This window comes from Artemia sp. Qi Xiang Cuo, chromosome 1 (assembly GCF_049724085.1).
Source record: "Artemia sp. Qi Xiang Cuo chromosome 1, ASM4972408v1, whole genome shotgun sequence".
NCBI lineage: Eukaryota > Metazoa > Arthropoda > Branchiopoda > Anostraca > Artemiidae > Artemia > Artemia sp. Qi Xiang Cuo.
In genome coordinates, this window is record NC_142794.1 from 83544778 (window position 1) to 83569960 (window position 25183).

The 25183-nt window shown below is 33.5% G+C and overlaps 1 protein-coding gene across 1 annotated transcript in view; it reads right to left on the reverse strand.

Moving 5' to 3' along the window:
- Positions 1–6767: 6767 nt before the first annotated feature.
- Positions 6768–25183, reverse strand: part of Rpn10 (regulatory particle non-ATPase 10) — a 128353-nt gene continuing 109937 nt past the window's right edge. The window contains exons 9-10 of the mRNA XM_089087424.1: positions 12318–12421; positions 6768–6976 (exon numbers count right to left, since the gene is read on the reverse strand). Coding sequence (XP_088943550.1) covers positions 6863–6976; positions 12318–12421 — 218 coding nt within the window. The 3' untranslated portion in view covers positions 6768–6862. The remainder of the gene's footprint in view (positions 6977–12317; positions 12422–25183) is intronic.

The window sequence follows — 25183 nt, forward strand, 5'->3', positions numbered from 1 at the left end:
ACCATAAAGTCGTTCAGACGTGGATTGTCTACATAAATGTAGAAAAATGGCTTGTAAGTATAGCCGCAACATCGGAACACAAAATATAGTAGTGCATGGAAGTCAGAGCTTTTAGTCGTAAGATCCTGCACTCTCTTCCAATTTTGAATAATAGTTTTCCCACTGCTCTCAATAAAGTTGCTGATGTGTGGAGTGTAGAATGTATAGGGTAGGCCAAGTTGATCAAAGCATTCAATCGTCTTCATAGTTCTAAAGATACACAACCAATGACCCGTCTGTACAGTCGATGGACTGCTAATAACAATAATTAGGGTATTGTTGGCACTTTGATTTTTTCCAAGAAAGTCCGAGGGCAGACAATAGGATTTGTATTTGGACATGTAGGGGTCCATATTAAATAAATTGATTTTTTGACTGGTGTTCTAGGTGCCAAGTCTAGTAGAACACTGCCTTCGGGAGTGATTTCCCAATAGGTTTAATATTGATTTAGTGAGATTAGTGCGATACTCTCAGCTGATGGGTCGGCAAATGTACACTCTAAGCACCCACACCCCGTACATACTATACTCATATCCTGGATTCCAGACAAACCCAATACAATGATACCATGTGTTTTAGCAAACATTTCTTCGCTTATACCATTTTAAATAGTTGTGAATCATGATCTAGGGTTTGCATGGTCAACTCATACAATGTTCTATAGGATTTATCAAAAGATAGATCTTAGAGTGGGACACCTTCTTCTTTGCGCTGAGGTAAGATGGTTATCAAGGGGTAAAATACTGAGCCGACAGTTCGTCCTGCGTTTAGAAATTAGATTATTTTTTCAGCAGCAAAATAATCAGAAAGTTCAAGGACTCTTGTCCGATGATGATTGGTTAGCCAAGCTGCCATATCTGGCATAATTTTTTTCTCGGATAAATCAGCTAAACATATCTTTGCAAGAAAAAACTAATGACGTTTATAAATATTATGTTTAATTATAAATATTATGTTTAAAAATTACAAATGAATATAAATATAATTAATGTATGAAAGAGAAGGATCTCAACCGTCAAGGGGTATCCTGACTATTCAACAGCACTTACAGTCACTGACATAATATTTTCATTTTTATTACCCAAAGGAAGAAGATCCCAGACCAGGAAATATGTGGATAACAGATCCGTTTGTATCTAACAGCAAAGAAGACAAATTAAGCATAAACGAAACAGAAAGTCTCATTGATCTTTCTTGTGAAGATAGCCTCAAATTAAAATATAAGTTACCAAGAGCTCAGTTTTGGGTATCTCTCAAAAATTAATACCCATTACAGACAGAGGAAGCTATGAAAATTTTGATTCAATTTTCAACTACATTTTTATTTGAAAAAAAAACAACATTTTCATCTGTGGCAGTAACTAAAGGTCGATACCACTCTCGGCTTGAGATCGATGCAGCTCTTCAACCTGCAGTAACATCATTGAAACTGAATTTCCACATCATGATGTCAAATATACAGGAGCAACCGTCACACTAAAAATTTTTTTTTTCTTCTTTTAAGAAAAATAATTACTATAATATATATATTAAATATATATATATATATATATATATATATATATATATATATATATATATATATATATATATATATATATATATATATATATATATATATATATATATATATATATATATATATATATATATATATATATATATATATATATATATATATATATATATATATATATATATATATATATATATATATATATATATATATATATATAGTTTATTGTATTATTTTGAAACTTTTCTGGTATCATACATGGATGTATTTAAAGCACCTTTCTTTTCCGAATCCACATTAGTGGTCCACCAAACAAAAATTATGTTTTTAGTGGTCCATGAACTTCTAAAGGTTGGCGACCGCTGTTATAGACCGTAAGAAGAAGATGTTTTGTTTGTTTCTAAACATACCTGATCTACATATCACTACTACCGCTACAAATGATTCTAGTAACAACTCATTGTAGCACAAAGCCGCCAGAGAACTAAAAAAGCTTTATACACTGTACGGATGGCCAAAAAGTATAATATTTGGCTGTCTATCATCTTCCACTCGCAAACATATCCCAGACACCTTTATCTTTTTTTCATTAGTATCCTAGAAAGTGGGATGAAATTGTGTTTTCTTTTACGCCAAACCTCTGGCTTGGCGGTACTATCGTGGCCGAAACTTCTTTATAACATCTAGCATATCTTCCCTTACAATTCAATGAGTCCGCACTTTAGAGCCAAATTCGAAATACGTCATTACAACGGCTTTTAATTTACTAGTCTTAGTTTGAAGGCTAATCTTGTAGTTCTTCTAAACTCTTTTCAACTACGAAAAAACACCCTGCGCTTTGGCTAATCTGCTTTTCACACCTCCACTAAATCCACAAGCACTACTAATAACACTACCCAGGTAAGTGTAGTTATCCACTTGATCAATGTTCTCGTTACCCAATAGTTTCTTCGCCGTCATTTATTCTTAGTCTAAAGAATCTGACATCTGGAACGCATTTTGTCTACTAGAAACTTCAGCGTGTGGCATGATTTACCATGTCGAAACATGAGGCAGATAAGAATTAATGTAACTTGTTGTGCACATACAGAAAGCCAAAAAAAAGAAAGAAAACCGAGTAAAAGGTTAGTGTACAACCCAAATTCGGATCATGCTTAAAAACAGATACTAGCCCACCAGATGGGTGACCTCTTGCGACTTTTGCAGCGGTAAAACACACGTCATGCCTCTGTCTCCAAAAGTGAATGCTAAAGTTTGTAAGAAGATGCTCCTGTACCCACGCAACAAGGTTAAATTCTTCATAGAGCTCTTCAACAACAAAGTACTTATAGTTGGTATCATTGATATTGAAAAATTTTAATTACCGAAGCCCTGAGCCCTTTTAATAACCATGGCTTCAAATATCCTAATCTTAGCTGTATTACTTATTAAAAGATCTTTTAATTTTTTTACCGGACATCAAAACTAAGCAAGTGAAGCTATCTCCTCAGTCAATTTTGATGTAGCTTAATATAACCTATTCATCCTTATTGACTTCTAATTTAATTAGTATAATCTTCTTATCTTGAATTTTCAAGCCTATTCATGCTTCTTGAATTTTCAAAACCTCCCCAAATACTTTTATTTCGCTAAAATTTTCGCTGCTGACATTGTAATCAGCTGATTAACCAAAGTCCAGAAGAGTTTTATCTTTCCATTTATTACTTTGTTGTCCCATATTGGCCATAGATTTCACGGTATTCCTTAGGACCCAGTCCATAAAAAAAACCGGTATAAATGGGAATTATTACAAACCTGCCTAACTCCCAATTCCACATCTACTACCTTTGTTTCCCTCAGATCTATAGGCATTTTCCTTTTATCAAAAATCGCATTTCTAATGTTTAGTTTCTTAGTTCTAATTCGTAAGTGCTATATTTCAAAAACGTAGGACCCATTAACCACTTAAAGACAATGTTTTTCAATTCCTTCAATAGCAATTCTTACTCCTCACTAAATGAATCTTCCTTGTAATTTTCCTCGTCTTCAAAACTTCAGGAGATATGTAGTTTTCAAGATATTTTCTATACTCTTAATCAAAGTTGCACGATAAGGTCTTATTTTATTTTAGGTATTGAAAAAAAAAACAAAAAAAAAACAAAACACATTTCTTAAACAACCTAAGCCAGAATCAAATGTTTGAAGAGATTTTAATCGTACCCACACGGATTATTTCCGTGGATGAAAAAATACTATTAAGAGATCAAGTATTAAAACTTTCAAAAATTTTTGGAAAGAAATCTTCTAAAGGAACATATTAAAAAGCAAACAAAGATATTAATCTTTTTCTAGCATGCTTTTATCCCCCAATGCACTAAAAAGTAAAAAGTACTTATTTTTTCCTTGCTATACAAAAAATCACTGAATAGTATAAAATAACCTTTGACTGCCCTCCCCTCCCCCCTCCCTTTCATATTTATTAAATGACAATAAGGAACAAAGGTTTAATAAGACAAACACAAAGTTTTTAAGGACAGAAAATTATTATTGTTTCATTTTTTACCCAAATGACCACTGACATCTCAAAAGTAGCCAAAAAAGTGCGACAATAAAGAACAAGAGTGAGTATCCAATTTTAAAAGGAATCATAGATATTGAAAAAAAAGTAGCAACAATGGATATTGAGAAAAAAACTCTGATCCAATTGGAAACTCTGAGATATCCACTTTTAACACGAATCATAGATATTGAAAAAAAGTAACAACAATATACCAATGCATAAAAATGAAGGTACTTTTTTTGTATACACACAATTTTTTAGTCAAACATACTTTTAAACTCTGATCCAATTGTAAACTCTGAGATATACACTTTTAACACGAATCATAGATATTGAAAAAAAGAAGCGACAATATACCAATGCATAAAAATGAAGCTACTTTTTCTTGTTAACACAATTTTTCAGTCAAACATACTTTTCAACTCTTATCCAATTTGAAACTGAGATATCCACTTTTAACACGAATCATAGATATTGAAAAGAAGTAGCAACAATATACCAATGCATAAAAATGAAGCTATTTTTTCTTGTAAACACAATTTTTCAGTCAAACATACTTTTAAACTCTGATCCAATTGGAAACTCTGAGATATCCACTTTTAACACGAATCATAGATATTGAAAAAAAGCAGCAACAATATACTAATGCATAAAAATGAAGATACTTTTTTTTGTACACACAATTTTTTAGTCAAACATACTTTTCAACTCTGATCCAATTGGAAACTCTGAGATATACACTTTTAACACGAATCATAGATATTGAAAAAAAGAAGCGACAATATACCAATGCATAAAAATGAAGCTACTTTTTCTTGTTAAACACAGTTTTTCAGTCAAACATACTTTTCAACTCTGATCCAATTTGAAACTCTGAGATATCCACTTTTAACACGAATCATAGATATTGAAAAAGAGCAGCAACAATATACCAAAGGACTGTCCTCGTCAGAAACACTTTTTAAAGTGTCTTGTTTTTAGACCCAGTTGTCACGGGAATATGGTTGCAGTGTAGTTTTGTTGTCCTGTTGACCATTATACCGCTACGCCGTAATATTAGTTTAAGGTTAAAAAAATTGTTGACAAACAAAAAAGTTATAAAAAAAATAAATCTGTTTCTATTAAACCCTGATATGTATTTATTTGCACCCCACAACCACAGCTCCGGATTAACGAAGCTACTTATTCTTGTAAACACAATTTTTCAGTCAAACATACTTTTAAACTCTGATCCAATTGGAATCTCTGAGATATACACTTTTAACACGAATCATAGATATTGAAAAAAAGTAACAACAATATACCAATGCATAAAAATGAAGGTACTTTTTTTGTATACACACAATTTTTTAGTCAAACATACTTTTCAACTCTGATCCAATTGGAAACTCTGAGATATACACTTTTAACACGAATCATAGATATTGAAAAAAAAAGTAGCAACAATATACTAATGCATAAAAATGAAGATACTTTTTTTTGTAAACACAATTTTTCAGTCAAGCATACTTTTCAACTCTGATCCAATTAGAAACTCTGAGATATACACTTTTAACACGAATCATAGATATTGAAAAAAAGAAGCGACAATATACCAAAGCATAAAAATGAAGCTACTTTTTCTTGTTAACACAATTTTTCAGTCAAACATACTTTTCAACTCTGATCCAATTCGAAACTCTGATAAATCCACTTTTAGCGCGAATCATAGATATTGAAAAAAGTAGCAACAATATACCAATGCATAAAAATGAAGCTACTTTTTCTTGTAAAAACAATTTTTCAGTCAGACATACTTTTCAACTCTGATCCAATTGGAAACTCTGAGATATCCACTTTTAACACGAATCATAGATATTGAAAAAAGTAGCAACAATATACCAATGCATAAAAATGAAGCTACTTTTTCTTGTATACACAGTTTTTCAGTCAAGCAGACTTTTCAACTCTAATCCAGTTGGAAACTCTGAGATATACATTTTTAACACGAGTCATGGATATTGAAAAAAAGAGTAGCAACAACATACCAATGTATAAAAATGAAGCTACTTTTTCTTGTAAACACAATTTTTCAGTCAGACTTTTCAACTCTGATTCAATTGGAAACTCCCAACAGAATATTCACCCATATGGAAACTATTAGAAATTGTTGGTTCATTATTTTTGTTTACTACCGACTTAATCAGTTGCCAAGTTTTGCCCGGGCTTCCTTCGTTCATAGTCTAAGTTTTGTTTATTAGCCTACATTTTAGTGCTGTATTAATGGAGAAGAAAGCTTGTAAAGATGTGTCTGCAACCCATTGCGGGAATGCTACCTAATTTGATGTATTGCGTAATCCTTGATGACTAATACTGGCGTCCATCGATTTTTGTTTTTGGCAATCGAAAAAATTTTCTATCTACATCCCTTTGGTATAAAATGGATAAAAAATCTAGATTAGGTTTCTAATACAACAGTTTTCATAGAATTATTACCTATATTTATTTAAAAACTACTCTTTGCGCTTTTATTTCATGAGATGGGCATAAGAGTCGGACTGCAAAAGAAAAAACTTACTCCTATCAGAGCCCACCATAACTGCTAATCGACCAAACTCATTTTTTGCACGTGCAGTATTCTGATCTTCCAAGGCCAAGCTTCTCACAGAAAACATCCGTTAATCATTTCCTAAATCCAAGCGAAGATTTTATTCTTTTTTTTTAACCACAAAAATGTTTACACACACATCAGTAATGAAAGAAAAAAAAGAAACAGCACTTGAGTTAATCTACTTTTTTTCATTCTTCTTGTCCTTTTCTTCGCTTTCCTTTTTAATCTGTTCCACAGCTGTACGAACAATGTCACTTGACTGATCAACACCAGGTAACGTACCGAGAACATTCTAGAAAAGACAAATAATCGAAACAGGGAAACGGAAGACAACAATGAAAAACTGAGCCTACACATTTTACCTTTACAACGCAACTGAAATGTTTTTTGCAAAACAATCACATTCCCTAAAACAATTTTTGAAAAAAAGTATTTAATGGAAAAACTGACCAATTACAATGGTCTATTAAGGGAATATTAACTCAACGAAAAAAAAAATAATAATAACAAATAAAAAAAGGAATTAGTCCGGGCGCCAAGTGAAGCTGTCTTGCTTATTTCCAAAAGTACATGTTGTGTCGGGTACAACTTTTCTGAATGCACAGATTTATAGAATCAATACCAGTGATTCTGATTTGTTCGGGTCCAGCTTTCCGGAGGGGTAGCATCATAGAAAAAACATGCTTAGAAATATCCGATTTTTTCTTCCGAAGTTTTTGAATGATAAGAATCGAAACATGGCCAATAACTTTGAGAATAAGTAGCACTTATGCAGCAAGAAAAGTCACTTGTTAATTTACAGAAGAAGGGAAAGAAAGCTAAATTTAGAATTTTAGATATTTTCCAAGGTAAAGCTATTTTAAATACTTCTGACCTGCTTCTGAGAGAAATGAATGTTAGGCCTATATTTGGATTCCCAATTAAATTCTGATCCTAAAGATAAGTTTATCTCAATTGCACATGAATGGGAAAATTTTAGGCTGGAATTTGAAAAGCCTAGTTTTAGCTTAGTTTTCAGTTCGTTTGGGGTCAAAACTACACATTCAAAATACGCATTGTTTTCAATAAAATGCAAATGCAATTAAACAGTTCAGAGAGTTCGGGTGGGAAGTACCATCCCTTTTATTTGCAAACCTTCATTTACCTTCTCATATTAATCTTGTACAAGTACAAGTCCGTTTTCAGTAAAGCACAAATGACATTACAGCTTTAAAAGGTTAAAAGGGTGGTATCCCTGCTCATGTTCTAGCTTCGTTTAAAGTTTGGACGCATTTTAATTGTTGCTCGTCTTATGATTCATTTATTTAATTATGGCAGCATCTGTCATCTTTATGTTTGATGTGATGATTTATTTTAGTTTCTGTTCATTTTAAATAATTATAACATTTCATTTCCTTTCGTCTTAGATTTGAATACGCCTCTCTACTTTCCTTTCATAAACCTTTTTTTTCCGGCGCTGTTTTTTTTTAAACTAATTTTTATTCGTTTCCAATTGACGAGGTTTGAGTGTTGGTTAATATTAGGAATATTTGTAGATTTTTTGTTACTCAAGTTCTTTAACTCAATAGTAAAAACCTGAATAAATTCAAATTCTCATGCGAGCTTAAAGAACTAAAAGGTGTAGATGGATCGGAAACCTAGTATTTTTAGCCCCCCCCCCCCTCCCAATCGCGAAACTGAAAACCTCCATGCTCCCTCCCCCTCCTTCTTCTACGCAACCAAAAATTTCAACTCTAAAATTATAGCTGATCCCAATAAATATGGTATTTCGATAAACTGGATAAGTTTTATTATTTGACCAAATTTTACAGCCTTCTTCCAAGCCAGAGTTCAATGACCGCCCCCTCCCCACCCACGGTCAAATCTCTCAAGTTTCCGACTTGATAACCCAAAAGCCGTTCCCTAAATGTCGCAGATAACCTATTTTGGTAACATGGCGATGAAGGTTTCTTCGGATTAACCTTGACAGTAAGTTGGGCTTACATTGTAAGTCCCATAGGAACTTATAGCGCAAAAACGTTTTTACGGATCGGAGGCGAAGCTGTTTGGCCCCTTTTCCTTCACCCGACTCTTCTGTTTTCCAGATTTTGCAGAAAGGAAAACTATAGTATCTTAGATACATACAGTGTCTTTGACCCTCTCCTTCACGACAAAGCTCGACTCCTCTTGGTTGTCCCCTCCCTAAACTCTCCTTGAAAGTTTCAACTTGATACTGCAAAACCAATACCATGCTATTGGTGAGAAACTATTTTGATAAATTGGAAACTCATACTGTCGTTTCATATTCCTCACTATAGTGCACAAGTGCCACGGAGTGCAAATTATTTTTTGATTTTTGATATTTTTGATCTTTTTTTTATTTTTTTGATAAATTGTTTACCCCCTTCCAATTCAAACTACAAAACAACTTGCTCCTTCCTATCCCTTTATTTTTCCAAGACTACTTTTAATTCTTAACTTCAAATATAGACCCATTCTCAACATTGGAGCAAGACAACCAGTTCCACTTAAACTCACTCTAAGACTCAACCCCCTATGGACATTTCCTAAAAATTTCATTTTAACACCCTTAGTCGTAACTCAGGTATTGCAGATACACCATTTTGACATACTGGATACCAGCGTCTAGAACTGGACTGAGCAAAAACTCAAGTTTAATTGATGTGAACTTAGTTAAGGTCATATTAATCAGAAATTTCCATAAGATTTTCTGATTGATTATTTATCGAACTTTGTCTGGACAGAGGAAAAATTGAAAAAAAAGGAAAAAAAGTGGCATTAAGAAATACAGGGGATAAGAACGGTATTAGTCAATTTTAGTGTATAGATTATAAGTTACAATTCGTAGAATTGATCACTAGCAATCAGATTTCAGATTTCAGACCGAGTTGAATTTTGGAATTAGTAAAATATCATGGTGAATGGGCCTTTGCCAATTTAGCAAAAGGAACTAGGACTTTTAGTCCTAAAACTTAAAACTCAGTGACTTCTGAGACACGGAATAAGGAACATCAGCGAAACTAGACTAAACTGAGCGATAATACCGTTAAAACCTTTTCTACAATTCTTATTTTATTTTTTTTGTCATAATTTTTGCCCATATTCAGAAAAAGGTATTATTTATTAAACTAAGTCTAGTGTCTATTAACTACAATCAAGTTGCTTTGATAAGATGAAACGTTGATGTGATCAGTTGATCAGTTTCGCAGCAACAGCATTATTTTGATTTCTTTGCCATCGATCATACGCTGCAGCTGTGATCCCCTTAAGCCCTTTATGATGGTGTGTTCTAAGAACAAAATTTCCGTAAATGACAAAAATAGCCGACAAAACTGAAGTTTTTTTTAAGTTCGCTCAAACAGACATTTTTTGTCGTTCTGTTTAAGAAAGAACGCTTTTTAGATCACTTCAAATTTTAATATTCTCATAGGATATGTCAATAAAAAATTAATTCTATGAAGAACCTCTATTTTTGAACCTGACCCCAAAACATAAACTAATAATAGACGAAATCATAAAGCACTTCCCTCTTATTGTCCCCTTTACTACTTTTTTTTGAAGGATTACATTATAAGCCCGTTTTGTCTCTTAATGACTATATCGGACAGGTCATGAGGAACTTGAGTTAAAAGCATCCGTCATTCCTTCAGCACTTATTCTTGGAAAAGAAAACTAATCTAATACGCTAGGCAAGTAGATACTTGTCACGTAAATATTTGGGAAACGACGGAAGAGAATTAAAACTGTTTAAACAATTTTAAATATAGATACGCTGTAGTTCTAGGGTACATGCACTTTGAACTACATGAAATTTATATTAAAACAGTTTTAAACTTTATTTTCACCAAGGAAAAATATCACCCTTCATCCATAAAATATTTTATTTCCGTTTTCCTAATGGCCTTGCACCTTGTTGTTGAACCACATTTTTTTTTTTAAGCCACCACATTTGTTTGATTAAAATCGTTCAAACGAGTAGCTTAAACTACACTAAGATAATTCTGCTTGGGGGCATCTGGCAAGCGTATCGGAGCTTCGTTACCCAAAAAAACTTGAGTTTTTTTTGGTATTTTTTTTTAATGAAGATACAAAAGACACTTTTCGAGATCTAGAAGGGGGGGGGGGGATTTCCTTTCAATTAACATAGCGAAAAGCAGCATTTTTCAACATTTAGGGGAGCAAAAAACTGGGAAAGGTTGTGTAAAAAAATCTGTATAAAAGACGAGCAAAATTTTTATTTTCTAACTGCTTTTATTTTATTCTTCTTTATTTTTACTTATTCTTTATATTATTTTCACCAAGCAATTTTTGTCAAAAGGAAGAACAAGATAAGACAAACGCTTTGACATCAACTTTTTTTTTATTTCAAACGGAGAAAAGTACTAATTTAGGCTAGTTTTATTTCTAGTTGTGTGATCCTTTAATTTTCAATGTCACCGTCCAACGTGAGCATAAACTGGGCAGTAAATTCAAAACACATTTTCTACAAAAAAAAGCAAATGTAAAGCTGTACTGCAATTTAAACCTGTGCATTTTTGTATGGCAGATGGTTTATTTTTCGGATGTAATTTCCGGTCTGTTATTTTTCTGCTCACCTACGATTTTGACATGTCAACGAAAGACAACAATTTTACAATCATTCCGTATTTGAGATCCGGCTCTATCCATCTACCAAATTACATTTGTGAAATTTTGCTTAAATGTTTTTTTTTGGGTTGAAAACACGTTGAATATTAGTTGAAAACTTGAAAAAGTGAAATTTTTTTTATTTTTCAAAAGTTAGATTCTTGTCTAAAAATACATAAAAGTAATATCATAGTAACATCGTAGTGGGAAATGGACAAATTTGAGGCTAATGAATAGAATGATATAAGTATAACACCCTTTTGGCGCGATTTAAGGTTACAGGCTTGTCACAGAATATCGCAAAATCACTTCTTTCAGATCGAATATCTACCTAGATAAATTATGGATCCTGTCACAAAAAAAAAATCAAAGCAATTATAATTTAGCTTTGAATATTGAGGTAGGCCAAGTTAACAAAACCGCAATGAAAGTTACGCATAATGACAGTCATCCCTCCCACCATCCTAGAAAAAAAGTTAGCCTAAATAGAATTTTAATTGTCAAATTGCTAAAGTTGACTGTGAACCGCAAAAGCCTTCCCGTGACTACTGAACTAAAATAAGATGTAGTAGGTAGGTAGGTATTACAGGTTAGGTATATTATAGTAGGCAGATAGAACTGAAATAGGTAAAATAAATATCCAGAAGCAGGCCAATTCAACAATAGCAACTTACAATTGTCCATTTTCACTTTTCGTCAGACCCGTGTCTTTCTCCCAAAATCAAAATTTTACGATTTCCCCCACAATTTTCTATAGTTGTTGCATAAAATGTGTTCTTTTTGTATATTTTAATGAAAAAATAGATTTGTAGCCTCAAATTTGCATCTTTTTGTAAAACAAATTTGACAAAATAAGCATGGATTGTCATTTCGTTAAAACGGAAAGCTTGGTATGAATATTACCGTCTAGCTCTTGGCCGCTCTTTGAAGACATGAAATATAACCTTCAGATAAGGTTGTATTGGGATAGCAAACTAGAAATTTTGTGTTTTTGAAGGACTCAATACCTGGATAAACTCGGGATCCTGCATCATTGCTGCAAGGGTATCATTCTCTTCTTTTTTAACAGCCTCGGCGTCAACTTCCATAGTTTCAGTTGCCTTTACTGGAGCTGAAAAAGGCAAATATAAGACATTTAAGGAGAAACAAACAAGACACGTAAATAACTATAGAAAAAAGATTTAAAGTAATAAAAATAGACCTTAAGAGAGCAGACGTTTTTAAAGGAGTCCCACGTGAAAACCTGCACACATGACCGCAAAACTTGAAAGCCTGTCGACAGAAGTCTTCAAGTCCAGCATAAGCATGGGCACTGTTTCTGTTCTGTTTTTAAAGTACCTGTTTCTGTTCTGTTCATGCAAAAAAAAAAAACAGAAACAGATGACCTGTTTTTTATTTACCTGTTCTGTTCTGTTTCTATTTTTATAATAGCTATTTCGTCCTGTTTCTGTTTTTTTTTTCATCTGTTTCTGATTTTATTTAAGTGATACGAGAATGAGATATTTGAGAATTTTGAACTTACAAAATGATTTTTAAATCATAATTTGAAAATGTGTAGAAGCGTGATTACGCCTCATGCGATTTCTAGAATTGGAACGTAAGTAAAATGATGGAACTCAGTCTGTCAAGCGTATCAAATAGTGCTGCTTGATTGTTTCATCTAGGCAGAATTAGGGACTAGGATTCAGATGATAGTAGGTATTTGCGTAAGTGTTAGCAGTGGCGAATCCAGGGAGGACCTGGCTCCCCCCTCCAAGATTTTTTTCTGGCACCCTCATTCCTTACTTTTTTTTACTCCTTTTTTTACAATAAATTTGTCAATTTCGTCAATTATTGGTACCTTTGTCACATTGGGTCCCTCCAAGATTTTGCTCATTGGTGGCCTTGTCACATTAGGCCTCGCCAGAGATTTTACTTTAGATCCGCCCCTGAATGTTAGGACGGTAAAGGTGCAGTAACATTGACTTGCTACGATTACCGTGCTGACCGATACATGATAAATACTGATTATTAATTTGTAATATTCTCTTAAATGCTTAGTAAGACAGCAATGTAAATGTATTGAAGTCTTGTCCAGTAGAAATATATGTTTTTGCAAATCTTTATTGCATTAACATAACAAGAAAGCCAAATATACTTTTTCTCATGTTACTAAAATCATCTCTAAAATCAATAGAAATCCTTTCAAGGAAAAGCCTAGAGTTGAAACTAGCTGATTTTCTGGAAGGGATAAATTCTTATATAATGCTGATATATTTTTCTCATTCAGTAGGATACCAATCTTCCAGTGAACACAGTATTTTTTACCATACAGCAGAAGAAATTCAAAAAATTAACACTAAGAGGTGAATCATTTCATGTATCTGTCTCATAAATACCAATTATAGACAAGATTTTTCCCGTAAAAATTAATACTGTGCTTCAAATGGTCTAAGTTGTTATGAAACCGTAGTTGGGATATGTAATTTTGCTTTTATAAGCAGACAGATTCTTTGGCTTATTGTGCCAACAAAACTGCTGAGGAGTCAATTGGTCCCTTTCCCCCTACTTATACCAGTGAGGTGAAAGAGGTCAGATATTTGGGTGGAGGTGCAATTTTTAAAATAGTAGCCTACTGGAAGGTGCTTCTAATTTTGTAAAAAAAAATCCTAAATCAACCTTTGTGCTAAGAAAAGCATGATGTCATCTTCTGATGACGACCTGGATGTTCCAACTAAAACTTCTAAGATATCTCTCTGGGTATCCCATTTGAAAAATCACAGAGGAATCACATTTGACACATTTCACATTTGAGGAATCACAGAAAGTATCAGGTGCAATTTCTGCAAAGTGTCTCTAAAGGTTAAGGGAGTCTCTACCACGACATTTATATACCATCTTAAAAGGAAGGATATAATTGACGTGCAAAAAAATAAAGTATATGTGGCTGGTGTAGTAAATAGCAAACCCAAACCAACTCAAAAAAATATATATCAAGTCAGGCTGCTGCCCTAAAGAAAGCTTCCATTAGCAAAGCAAGTGACACAAAGGATAATGAATTAGTGAAATATAGAATAAGAGGAGTAGACATACGACCATTCCTTATTTCTAATCAATCAAAACAAACTTCTCTATGGAAGCTCTGCTACAAAACCCTGTTTAAAGACAAATTGGCACTTTCTGTGTGTGTTAGGCCAGATATGAAACAGCTTATTTAAAATACAACAGGGGGCTTGAAAGCACGATCCTGGGGAACTGTGTATCATCACATAAATGTTGCTGAAAGAAAAAAAAAGTTAAACAGAAGGCTGGTGAAAATGATTCAGACTGCTTTTCTGTTCCTTTTTCTGAAAACCCCGGAAGTGAAGATACTTTTGCGGAAGAATCTGATTAGATTGATGCAGTGTCTAGGGAAGAGGGTGGCGAAAGTAATGGAGAAGAATAGTGGGGAGCTGTGAGTCTGTCAGAAAACGAGGTCGCATAACAGGCTATCCGATGACATGTTGCACAGCTTATCTGGATCCTTCAACATTTGGAAGGTTTTCACTTGGGGGTCGTTGTCTGGTCTTTCAATCTTTGACACCATTACTGTAGAATATATTAAGTAATGTTGCAGAGACTGCAAGAGACGCCACTCCAACTCGCCTTTGTACTGCTGAAGTTCTTGAGGCTATGGTAGAGTCCGATGGGGAAAGCTAATTCCAGTCGTCATCAGGTCTCAAAATCGTAAGACGCTCCTGCAGTGTTAGCAGCTCTGCCGTAAATGCCTTAAGACTTTTGAGGAGAAACTGCTAGTCTATCTTTTAAAGTGCTGTAGGGCACTTTTTCTTCTTCATTCATTTACATAAATACAGTAGTGCAAATTTATAAAAATCCTAGTGACAGGTGCAAAAGTGCAATTTTCTTATATTACACCTTTGAATTATTGACAGATCAAGATTTTCTTAGGGGGGGGGGGAGGATCGGCTAAGAAATAAAATTAGTATTCTTGGATTGTGTGATTATAACTAGTTATAGTCGAGGATGTCACTACCCTTTCTCCTTTGGGAATGGACTATGAAAACAAACCTACATAATCAAAAGCATGTCCACTCGTATTCTTAAAACAAAATTTAAAACAGTAACAATTTCTATGATAGAGCAAGTGCATGCGTTGGAGAAAGTACTTTCTGCCGCAAAGCAACAGAAATTTTAAAAATAAATTGTCAAAAGCTACAATTGTCGTTATATTTGCATCCGTTTCAAAACCTATTCAAGAGAAGAGAATTATTAAAGAAAGTATTACGTAGCAAAGAGTCAAGTTCCTTTGAAATTAAGAATTTGAGAAATTTCACATTACTTATTTACTTAAGAATGAATTTGGTGGAGGGCATAGAACAATATTTTCTAGCGCAAAGCACCGTAAGAATTTCCGAAGTACCCTTAAACCATTAATTTGTCTTTTGAAAAATTTTCACACAAATTGACTCGAAAATAATTAATCTTACAAGGCTGCTTTAAGCTGCAAGGTAACAAACAATTTTTTTGATCGGCAGTAAGAAGTATCATTTTCCCATGCATTTTTCTTCTTTCTTACTTTTGTTTAAGATGACTTCCACACATCAAGATAGAGTACGGGGGGGGGGGGCGAGCAGGGTCGGGAGGGGAAAATTGTCCCCTCCCAAATCAACTATATGCTCTGCTTAAATACTAATGACTTTGAGCTAACTGCGTAAATTTCATACTGAAAATTTTTTTTTTTTTTCAAAATGTATCGAAGTCTCGAATAACTAGTATGTATAATAAACATAAAAGTCTATTTTCGGAACGGGAAAATGGAAGAAAAATAACCATAAAGAAAAGATTATAGCGATATTTATTTGCGCAGACAATTTTTTGCCCCTTTACTAGAAAAACTGCTCTTTTTTGCGGAAAAAATTTGCTGCAATAGTACTACGTTTTCTCAAAAGTGTTACCGCCACAGAAAAGCACTACCCATGGCAAGTGTAGTTTTTAATCAAAAACAGCTGTTTAAACAGCTGTTTTTGATCAAAAACAGCTGTTTTCTGTTTTTGCCAAAAAACAGATCAGGAACAGAAACAGGTCTTCTGTTTTTTGTTGACCAGTTCTGTTTCTGTTCTGTTTTATTCAAGCCCTGTTTATTATTTTTCTGTTTCTTCAGGAAAACAGAACAGTGCCCATGCTTAGTCCAGCATAGATTCCTTTATTCCCCTTTTCAGCACAGATTCCCTTGTTTCCCTTTTCAGCACAGATTCCCTTATGCCAGCTCTGCTTTGACTGCAACCTCTATATTAATCATTTTCTGCTTTGCCGCCCCCCCCCCCCGAAATTTTTGTCCGACTCGTAGAAATGTAACAAAAATAAAGTAAACGTAAAACTAAATTTTAATCATTTACATTTTTTTTGGAACGAAGCACTGAGAGTGATTAGATAATAGTAATGATTTATAAGGATTGGAAAAATAACTGCCGAAAATTTAAGAGAACACATCCCTCACATTTCCCCCATAAGTTACAGATCAGGAACAACTATTTTTAATGCTGGATATTGCTTCAATAGGTTAAGCATTTTGAAACGAACCATTCTGAATTTAACAAATAAACAGTTTGATGTACTCTCTTGGTATTCGAAACTGTAAAGTTGAAAAAATAGATCCACTTCCTACTTTCAGCCAAGGAGCAGAATTAATCCTAACAGGGCCTGGTAACATTTTTTTGCTGATAACCAATATAAAATTGGGATATTTTTCAACTGATCTCCAAGCGGTACTATCCTCGTCAAGGTTATAGCGCGACAGTGAATGTCATGCAACTACATTTTATACAAACACACACTGTCAATACTATTCACAAGGTGAATAAATATCAGTATTTCTGATGAAAGAAACTTCCTGCCGTCTCCGGAAATTTTCGGGAAAATAATTTATGCATATAACAATAAGAATATCCACGTCTTAATTAAATGCTAAAATGGTTTCAACCGCCAACAAAAAACAAAAACGTTAGCGTATACTTGATCGCTATTGTACCAGTTATATATTATTTCACGAACCGAAGAAAAGATTAATGTAGACAGTAGCCAAAATAATAATAATAATAAAAATGCTGGTAAGGTCTTTCCTTCGAAAATCAATCATAAGATCTTCACAAGGCTCTCCAGAAAAAGAAAAGGAAACTTATAAGAGAAAAAACATGGTCTCGAGAGATACATCTTGAATACCAACTATATATTTGAATTTAGCTGCAATAGCAGCCTAGTTGTTAATATCCTAACTATTCATTGAAAAGTGGGAGAAAAAATCTGGCATAAGTAGCTTTCATTCATACTGTTCTTTTAAACAGACGTCTCGAAGATCTCTCCCGCTTCTTAACAATGTTAAGTCTAAAGACTACAAGAAACATTAAAGACTAGAAATTAAATTCGGTTTCTGGTGATACATAACGAAGATGATCTAATGATTTTCATTTCTACAGCATATCTGTATATTATTTTTTACCATTGTTTTTCAGCTAAAAGCTTAATATTTTGTTTGGCATTAGTAGTTCATGCCCCCCCCCCCCCTAGAGTCAAACCGAGGCGTCAAAGATTTTGCGACATGAGCTGGTGTCGCCTAAAGTTTAAGTTAAATGGAGAATTCCTGACGCCAAGCCGTAGAGTGTACATGACAAAATCATACGACAACATTATGACATTGTAATAAAATAGTTTTGTGAAAGCAGAAATACTTTAGACCTTTTATTTTCTCAAATCATGGTTGAAAAAAGACAGCACTAATGAACGTCTCAATCTAGTGATTTTCTATTTCTAGATAATTTTTTTTATTTTTATTTACTGTTATTCTAATTTTTATTAATTTTTTTTACTGTTATTCAATTGCAAAAAAAAGGATCTTTGGCAGCAGACATGTGTTACATACGCAGGAAACGTGTTGATTGTTAAGAATGTTTGCTGAGTTTTTCTAACACACAGAGCCATATTAACGTCAAAGAGCCCATCTTTTCTCAGTTGTTGTTCTTTGGCTTAGGCTCTATGCAAAAATATTCCTAATAAACATTAAAAAAAAAAACACAAATCTCTTTGAATACATACTTCAAGAATTCCAAAAGTGCAATATTAGCAGTGCATAAACAGGGATCATTTATTTATATCAAGCACCCATTTAACGGCCAAAGAAATAACGTTTCAAGCATAATCCGAAGCAGAAGTGAACCAAAAAAACGACTGAGCCACAACATTTTTCTTCTTCATTAAACGACGTGAAATACGACTACTATAGCGAAGTTCGATCCTCTGTAAACCTAGCTTAGGACTCCCAAATATTGAACACTCTCCTGTTACAAATTCAGAGAAACGAACAATTAATTCTAAGATCCAAGACTAAAGTTCAAAGAGAAAATGTCAGTGACAATTTCTCCTACGCCACCCCCACTATTAGAGAAGATATTATATCCTGGAAGGTTTCCACTTTTTCCAGAAAATTAAACAACAACAAAGCAAGTTCAATTACAATCTCAAACAGAGTTAACGGCATTTCTAAGTTAGCGTAAAATTGTACAACTTGATATTCCGAAAAGAAAACTTCACGAAACAAGTACCATGACATTACTGGAAAGCATTTTTAATACTTTGTTCAATCCGAAAAGAAAACTTCACGAAACAAGTACCATGACATTACTGGAAAGCATTTTTAATACTTAGTTCAATCCGAAAAGAAAACTTCACGAAACAAGTACCATGACATTACTGGAAAGCATTTTTAATACTTTGTTCAAACACGGAGGGAATCTTGGAGGGTTCAGCATTACAGAGAACCAAGTTGGGAAGACATGATTTCCGAGATATTTAGTTTAATTTTGGTTTTCTACATTACTATACAAGCTCCAGATTTTGATTGAACAACCTATATAAACCTCAAATACCGATTTCGAAACTAACTTTGAGAAATATGTAGTTAGTACGTTTTGAGAGTCATACTGCTATCTTAAGAATTTTTACTCATTATCATTTCATTATACAGAACCATTATTGAAATACTTTTGATGATATTTAATAGTTTGCAACAGGTGTAGGCCTATATGGTTGAATTTCCGGATTCGGTGAGGACGTTGGAGGGAAAGACCTACCGTGTTAGACCGTCTTTATACACAGATCGGGAATCCTTGGACGTGACTGATTTAAATTAGGTTTAACTCCAGCCTTTACTCGAAATAAAAAACTCATCTATATGCATGAGGTGTCAGGTATTAAAAGAAAAATAGTAACACTTCATGATAAACTGTTATCAAGAGTCACGGAAAAACTAGTATTATACAGCATTTTGATTCAAATATGTGTTCACTCATAGACTTGGTTTATGTATATAACGTTGTTGGTGTTTTTGTGTTGCTTTTCTTCTTTTTAATTGCATTTTTAATAATGTTTGTATAGGGGGGGGGGATCATAACTATATCATTATTATTATAAGCTCCGCTAAGCAATATAAAATAAATTTCTTGCTTTCGGTTATATTTTTGCAAGATTAATAAACGAATATTTATTTTTACTGGTAATGAAGAAGATTTATATGGCTGATTTCCAGTTTCCATTTAACACATTTAAATGATCAGATTCGATTTCCAATGTCTTTGGTTCTTTGAAGTACCGTAATTGGAATAAGAATATACAATGCGCCTTAGTTCTGAAGGCAAATCCTGCCAGCAGAAAACGACCAAGCGACACCACTAAGAGGATTCTGGCTAATTTGCCTCATTGAAAGCACAATTCTCTATAGTCTTAAAAGAAAATTTCTCGAATAAAAAGAAGACTCCTTTGAGCACTTATCTAAAAACCATTTCAATAGCATTTTCTATTAGTGTTTTACATTAATTAGTACTTCCTTCAAAGAAAAAGATTTGATATTATATACTCTACTCTCTTTAAGCAAGCAATGATTATACGATAAAAAAAGGGAAAGAATATGGCACTGAACTTTAACAGTTCCTACCGGCAGCACTGATCCCAGTTTCATGACCATTCAGCCAGAGAGTGCAATGAGAGGCTGAGGGTCAGCCATCCTGTGCTTTTACCCTCCCTTTCTGTATATCTTCCCTAAATTTCTCCAGGTGCCCATTTAGAGCTGGCTCGACTTTGGCTAAACTTACAGAGTCACGCCACTGACCCCCATTCCAAATGAAATAACCCGTGACCCCAGGAATGGAACCTCTGTCCCCATGGACAATGGATTTCAAGTCTAGCGCACCAACTACTCAGCTAGGACATTATAATTGTATATACATATATCTCGAAAACAGCTCAAAATTTTATACTGAAAATTAACACCCTAACATTTTCGGACATAAAAAAAAACGATCCAGATAGGTCACGACTTTGGAAAAACTCGTTTAGAGCCTTAATTTGGAAAATATGTTTTTTTCATATAAATGACGCTGCATTCATATACATTCATAAAGCATCTTTCAAATGCACAACGCAATTTACGAATTAAAAAACACCGCCGTCGCAATGTTTGACAACAACATTTTTTTTTTTTTTTTTTTTTTTTTTTTTTTTTTCCATAAAATTGCCTATTTTAAAGCAATGGTGAATTTCAAGTTTTAATCAAATTCAAAGAGAAACTAAGCACAAGTTCAAGATTAACAACAGGCAAGGTCGTATCAAGAGGGGGAGGGGAGCTTAGGAAGTCCACCCAATGCCAAATAATCATCTGACTCGTAGAAACGTAATAAAATGCATACAAAAGTGTTATTTTAAAGTTTTTTTTACGATTTAGATAGGTCGCGACTTTGAGGGAAGGGAAAATCTTAGTTTTTTTTTCGCAGGGTAATAGTATTGAACCCGTGATGACATCTTACAGAATTCCAATTAAAAATGAAGATTTATTCTTCAAAGCTATCAATAACCGTAATATTTTTAGTTTCAAAGCAACAAGAGAAGTTTACCAGAAAAAAATCAAGCAACAGCGAGAATCATAATTATACAAGCCTGTCGCGTACCGATTCCCGTCTCTTGCGATCGCTTCCCCTGAGAATATAAAGCATGCAAAAGTTATGATTCTACAAAGGATAGACAAGGAGAAGGAATTAAATTAACACCAAAATTCATTAATTCAATAGAAATTGCTTATTTTCACCCCGTGACTTAAAAATAAAGAATTACACGATAATTACGCTTATAAATAATTTAGATATTTCACAGGGCATGTGCAATCGAATTTCCTAATAATTTTAGAGGAAAGGATAAAAGAAATTTGTGTTTAATCGATATCCATAACATTCAAGAAATTTCATGTCCTACTTACATCCATCCAAAATAGTACTATGCACAACCAGTGGTACATATGCCCCACTTTGGAAACCGTTGGTCTCGTCTAACTATTCATGTAGAGCAAAATCTCTGATCCCTTTTAACCCGACAGTAAATTACCACCTATTACTTCATAACTAAATTCTATAGGGACTATAATAGTTTTGTTTTCTTTTATCCTATTATAAATCGCAATTGTTTTATTTTCTGGTAAAAAAAAAATTGGCAAAAGAAACGGCCCAAAACAGATTTTCCAATTATATCCAAAACACTTTCCTTTCTCTCAGGTCCGACATCATACTCACACAATTTAGCATTAAACATCACACTTCAGACATGCAATTTTGCCATTTCTGAGAACCCCAAGATTTACTTTTGGCATGCTGAATTCGAAAAAAAAACCGAAGCAATTCTCATACGACGGTGTACATAACAAATATATAGTTAATTCAATTGAAACTTATTTTTACCTTTTTCCCGATAGCTTAACCTAGTTTCGAAAAAAGATTCTTATTTATCTCCGCTAGAAACAGAATAAAGATTTTGGTAAAACGCTTCGAAGGAAGTGCTTGATATAAATTTTTATTGCATTTAAAAAAGGACATAAATCAATGTCGGAAGCAAACTCCCATGTTCAATCTCAGCCATGATCCTAATTTATCTTGAAACTTCGTCCAATTATTTTTACTTATTTATCTTTTATCACGGGAGCATTAAATCGCATTTAATAGCATTAAATCGCAACAAGTTTTTGTTTTGTGAATTTTGGGTTATAAAATAAAAAAAAAATAAAAATCTATATACTGGAAAATACTATTATTTGGTTCAGAGGCCACGATAAATCTTTATCCAAATTAAATAAAAAAAACAAGTTTTTTTTAACTGAAAGTAAGGAACGACGTTAAAACTTAAAACGAACAGAAATTATTCCGTATATGAAGGGGGCTGTCCCCTCCTCAACGCCTCGCTCTTTACGCTAAAGTTTTTTTATTGTTTAAAAAAATAGAGTTGTGAGAAAGTCAAACTTTAGCGTAAAGAGCGAGGCGTTGAGGAGGGGACAGCCCCTTTCATATACGAAATAATGTCTTTTCATTTTAAGCTTTAACGTCGTTCCTTACTTTCATTTAAAAAAAATTGTTTTTTTTATTTAATTTTTGAACGTTTTCGAATTAATGAAGAGTTTGATATTGGATCACCGTACATGAATAATTAAAACAAAATTTGCATATTATATTTTGTTAAATGGCTTTCTCGAAACTAGTTTGATTTTATTTACTAACGTTTTTATTAGTAATAAATATACGTAACTTAGAACTAACTTACGTAACGAGTTTCTATATTCATAAATTTTTAACACGTATATTAGGGGGTTCGCCCCCTAGTCAATACCCTGCTCTTTAAACTATAGTTCAAATTTGTTTTCCAGTTCTTTAAAAATGACCTCTTAATCACAATCAGTTGATCAGTTGAAAAACTTTTTTTTTATTTATTTAATTCCTGATCTTTTTCTTTAATAATGCTGGGAAATCCGGCGCCCCCTTCATAGCAATGTCCCTTCCCCCATGAAAACTTCCTTCATGGACAGATCCTTCCATATCTCCCCCGCCCCGCACCGTACCCCACCTCCCCCACCAAAACAACTCTTAAAAATAAAGTATAAAAAAAAAAAAAAAAAAAAAACATGTAAAATATATAAAATTTAATAAAAAAAATAAAAAAACCTGGGGAAGTTGTTGGATCAAGTCATCCTAAAAGACATTTTATCATATTTTCGACCATGCTGAACAAAATGGCTATCTCAAAATTTTTATCGGGTGACTTTGAAAAAAAAAATGAGCGTGGGAGGGGGCCTAGTTGCCCTCCATTTTTTTGGTCACTTAAAAAAGGCACTAGAACTTTTAATTTCCGTTCCAATGAACCTTCCCACGATATTCTAGGACCACTGGGTCGATACGATCACCCCTGGGGAAAAAAAAACAAAACAAACAAACAAACAAACAAACAAATAAACACGCATCTGTGATCTTTCTTCTGGCAAAAAATGCAAAATTCCACATTTTTGTAGATAAGAGCTTGAAAACTTTATATTAGGGTTCTCTGATACGCTCAATATGATGGTGTGATTTTCATTCAAGTTCTATAACTTTTAGGGGGTCTTTCCCCCTTTTTTTGAAAATAAGCCAAATTCTCCAAGGCGCATAACTTTTGATGGGTAGAACAAAACTTGATGAAATTTATATATTTGAAATCAGCATTGAAATCTGATTCTTTTGATATATCTATTGGTATCAAAAACCTGTTTTCTAGAGTTTCGGTTACCATTGAGCCGGGTCGCTCCTTACTTACAGTTCGTTACTACGAACTATTTGATAGAGAACAAAACGACGAAAATATTTGAACATCAGCCACATACCACATCCTACGACATTGCAATACAAATTATTTGAAAAAAGTTTTCGACACACAAAATTTCAAATTGATAGTTCCCCCTCTCTATAGCACTTATATAATTCAAGCATAAAATGCGAAGTTACAAATTGAATTACCTAAAAAAGCCAAAATAGCCTTTTGTTTTATCTTTTTTTTCTTCTGAATTTTTTTTCTTACGAATTTAATGATAAATAGTAAAAAAAAGATAAAAATAAAACCGACCATATGAATATTTGATCTTTGGTCTCATAAACATACGTTTTTAAACAAATACTAATACACCTAGGCCACGGTTTATTTCTCAAAAAGAAAATACTGGTTATTTTCCTAAATAAAATATTTTCAACTGTATTTTCTTTCTTTTTCACATTTGTTTAAATAAAAACAGGTTATATTATAAACATTCCAAGACATCATTGCCCACGCTCTATTTTGAGTTTGCGTTCACAAGAGACAATCAAATGGGTCGGGAGTAAATCCACTTACTCTCCTCGGTAGAAGCTTTCCGACTACTTACTAAGCGGATTGGAATTTCAAAAGGCATCATGCTCCTTAAGCCCTTTGAGGCCAAAGTTGACTCCTTTTCTGAAGGCTACCCCAGCCTGGAGGGGGGAGGTCCTTTTCAAGTCTTTTCCCTAAATAAGGTTTTTGAGACAGTATTTAGTTTATGTATACATGACTCATAGCCTTAAACAGGTCACACCTGTCGCCACCGCGCTGCCTTAATGTGGACTTACAGAATTTCTTCTGACAATTCCCTTTCAATTGAGGGGAAAACATTTGAATAGATCGATTCGACCTTACTACTAGCTAAATATACAGAAGTAGAAGCTAGTGCTGCTGAAGTGGGGCGGATGGTGGAATGACAGTTATCCCCACTCTAGCCTGATAACTAAATATGTTATCTAAGCCTAAAAAAATCAGAATCTAAAAAAGCGTAAAAAAATCTTAAGTTTCAAGATAAAAAAAGTCAAAATTTGAACGGGCGTTTCCAGCACCACATTGACTGAAGACAAGTTTGTTTCTCAATATCTAAAGAAGTAGTCTTGTTCCAGTTCCTCCAAGAGGCAAACAGCAAACACACAAAAGACGATAATGTAAGTGAGCCTTTTTCGTTTGTGTTGAAGAAAGGGATTACGTATTGGATAATTACGTGCACATC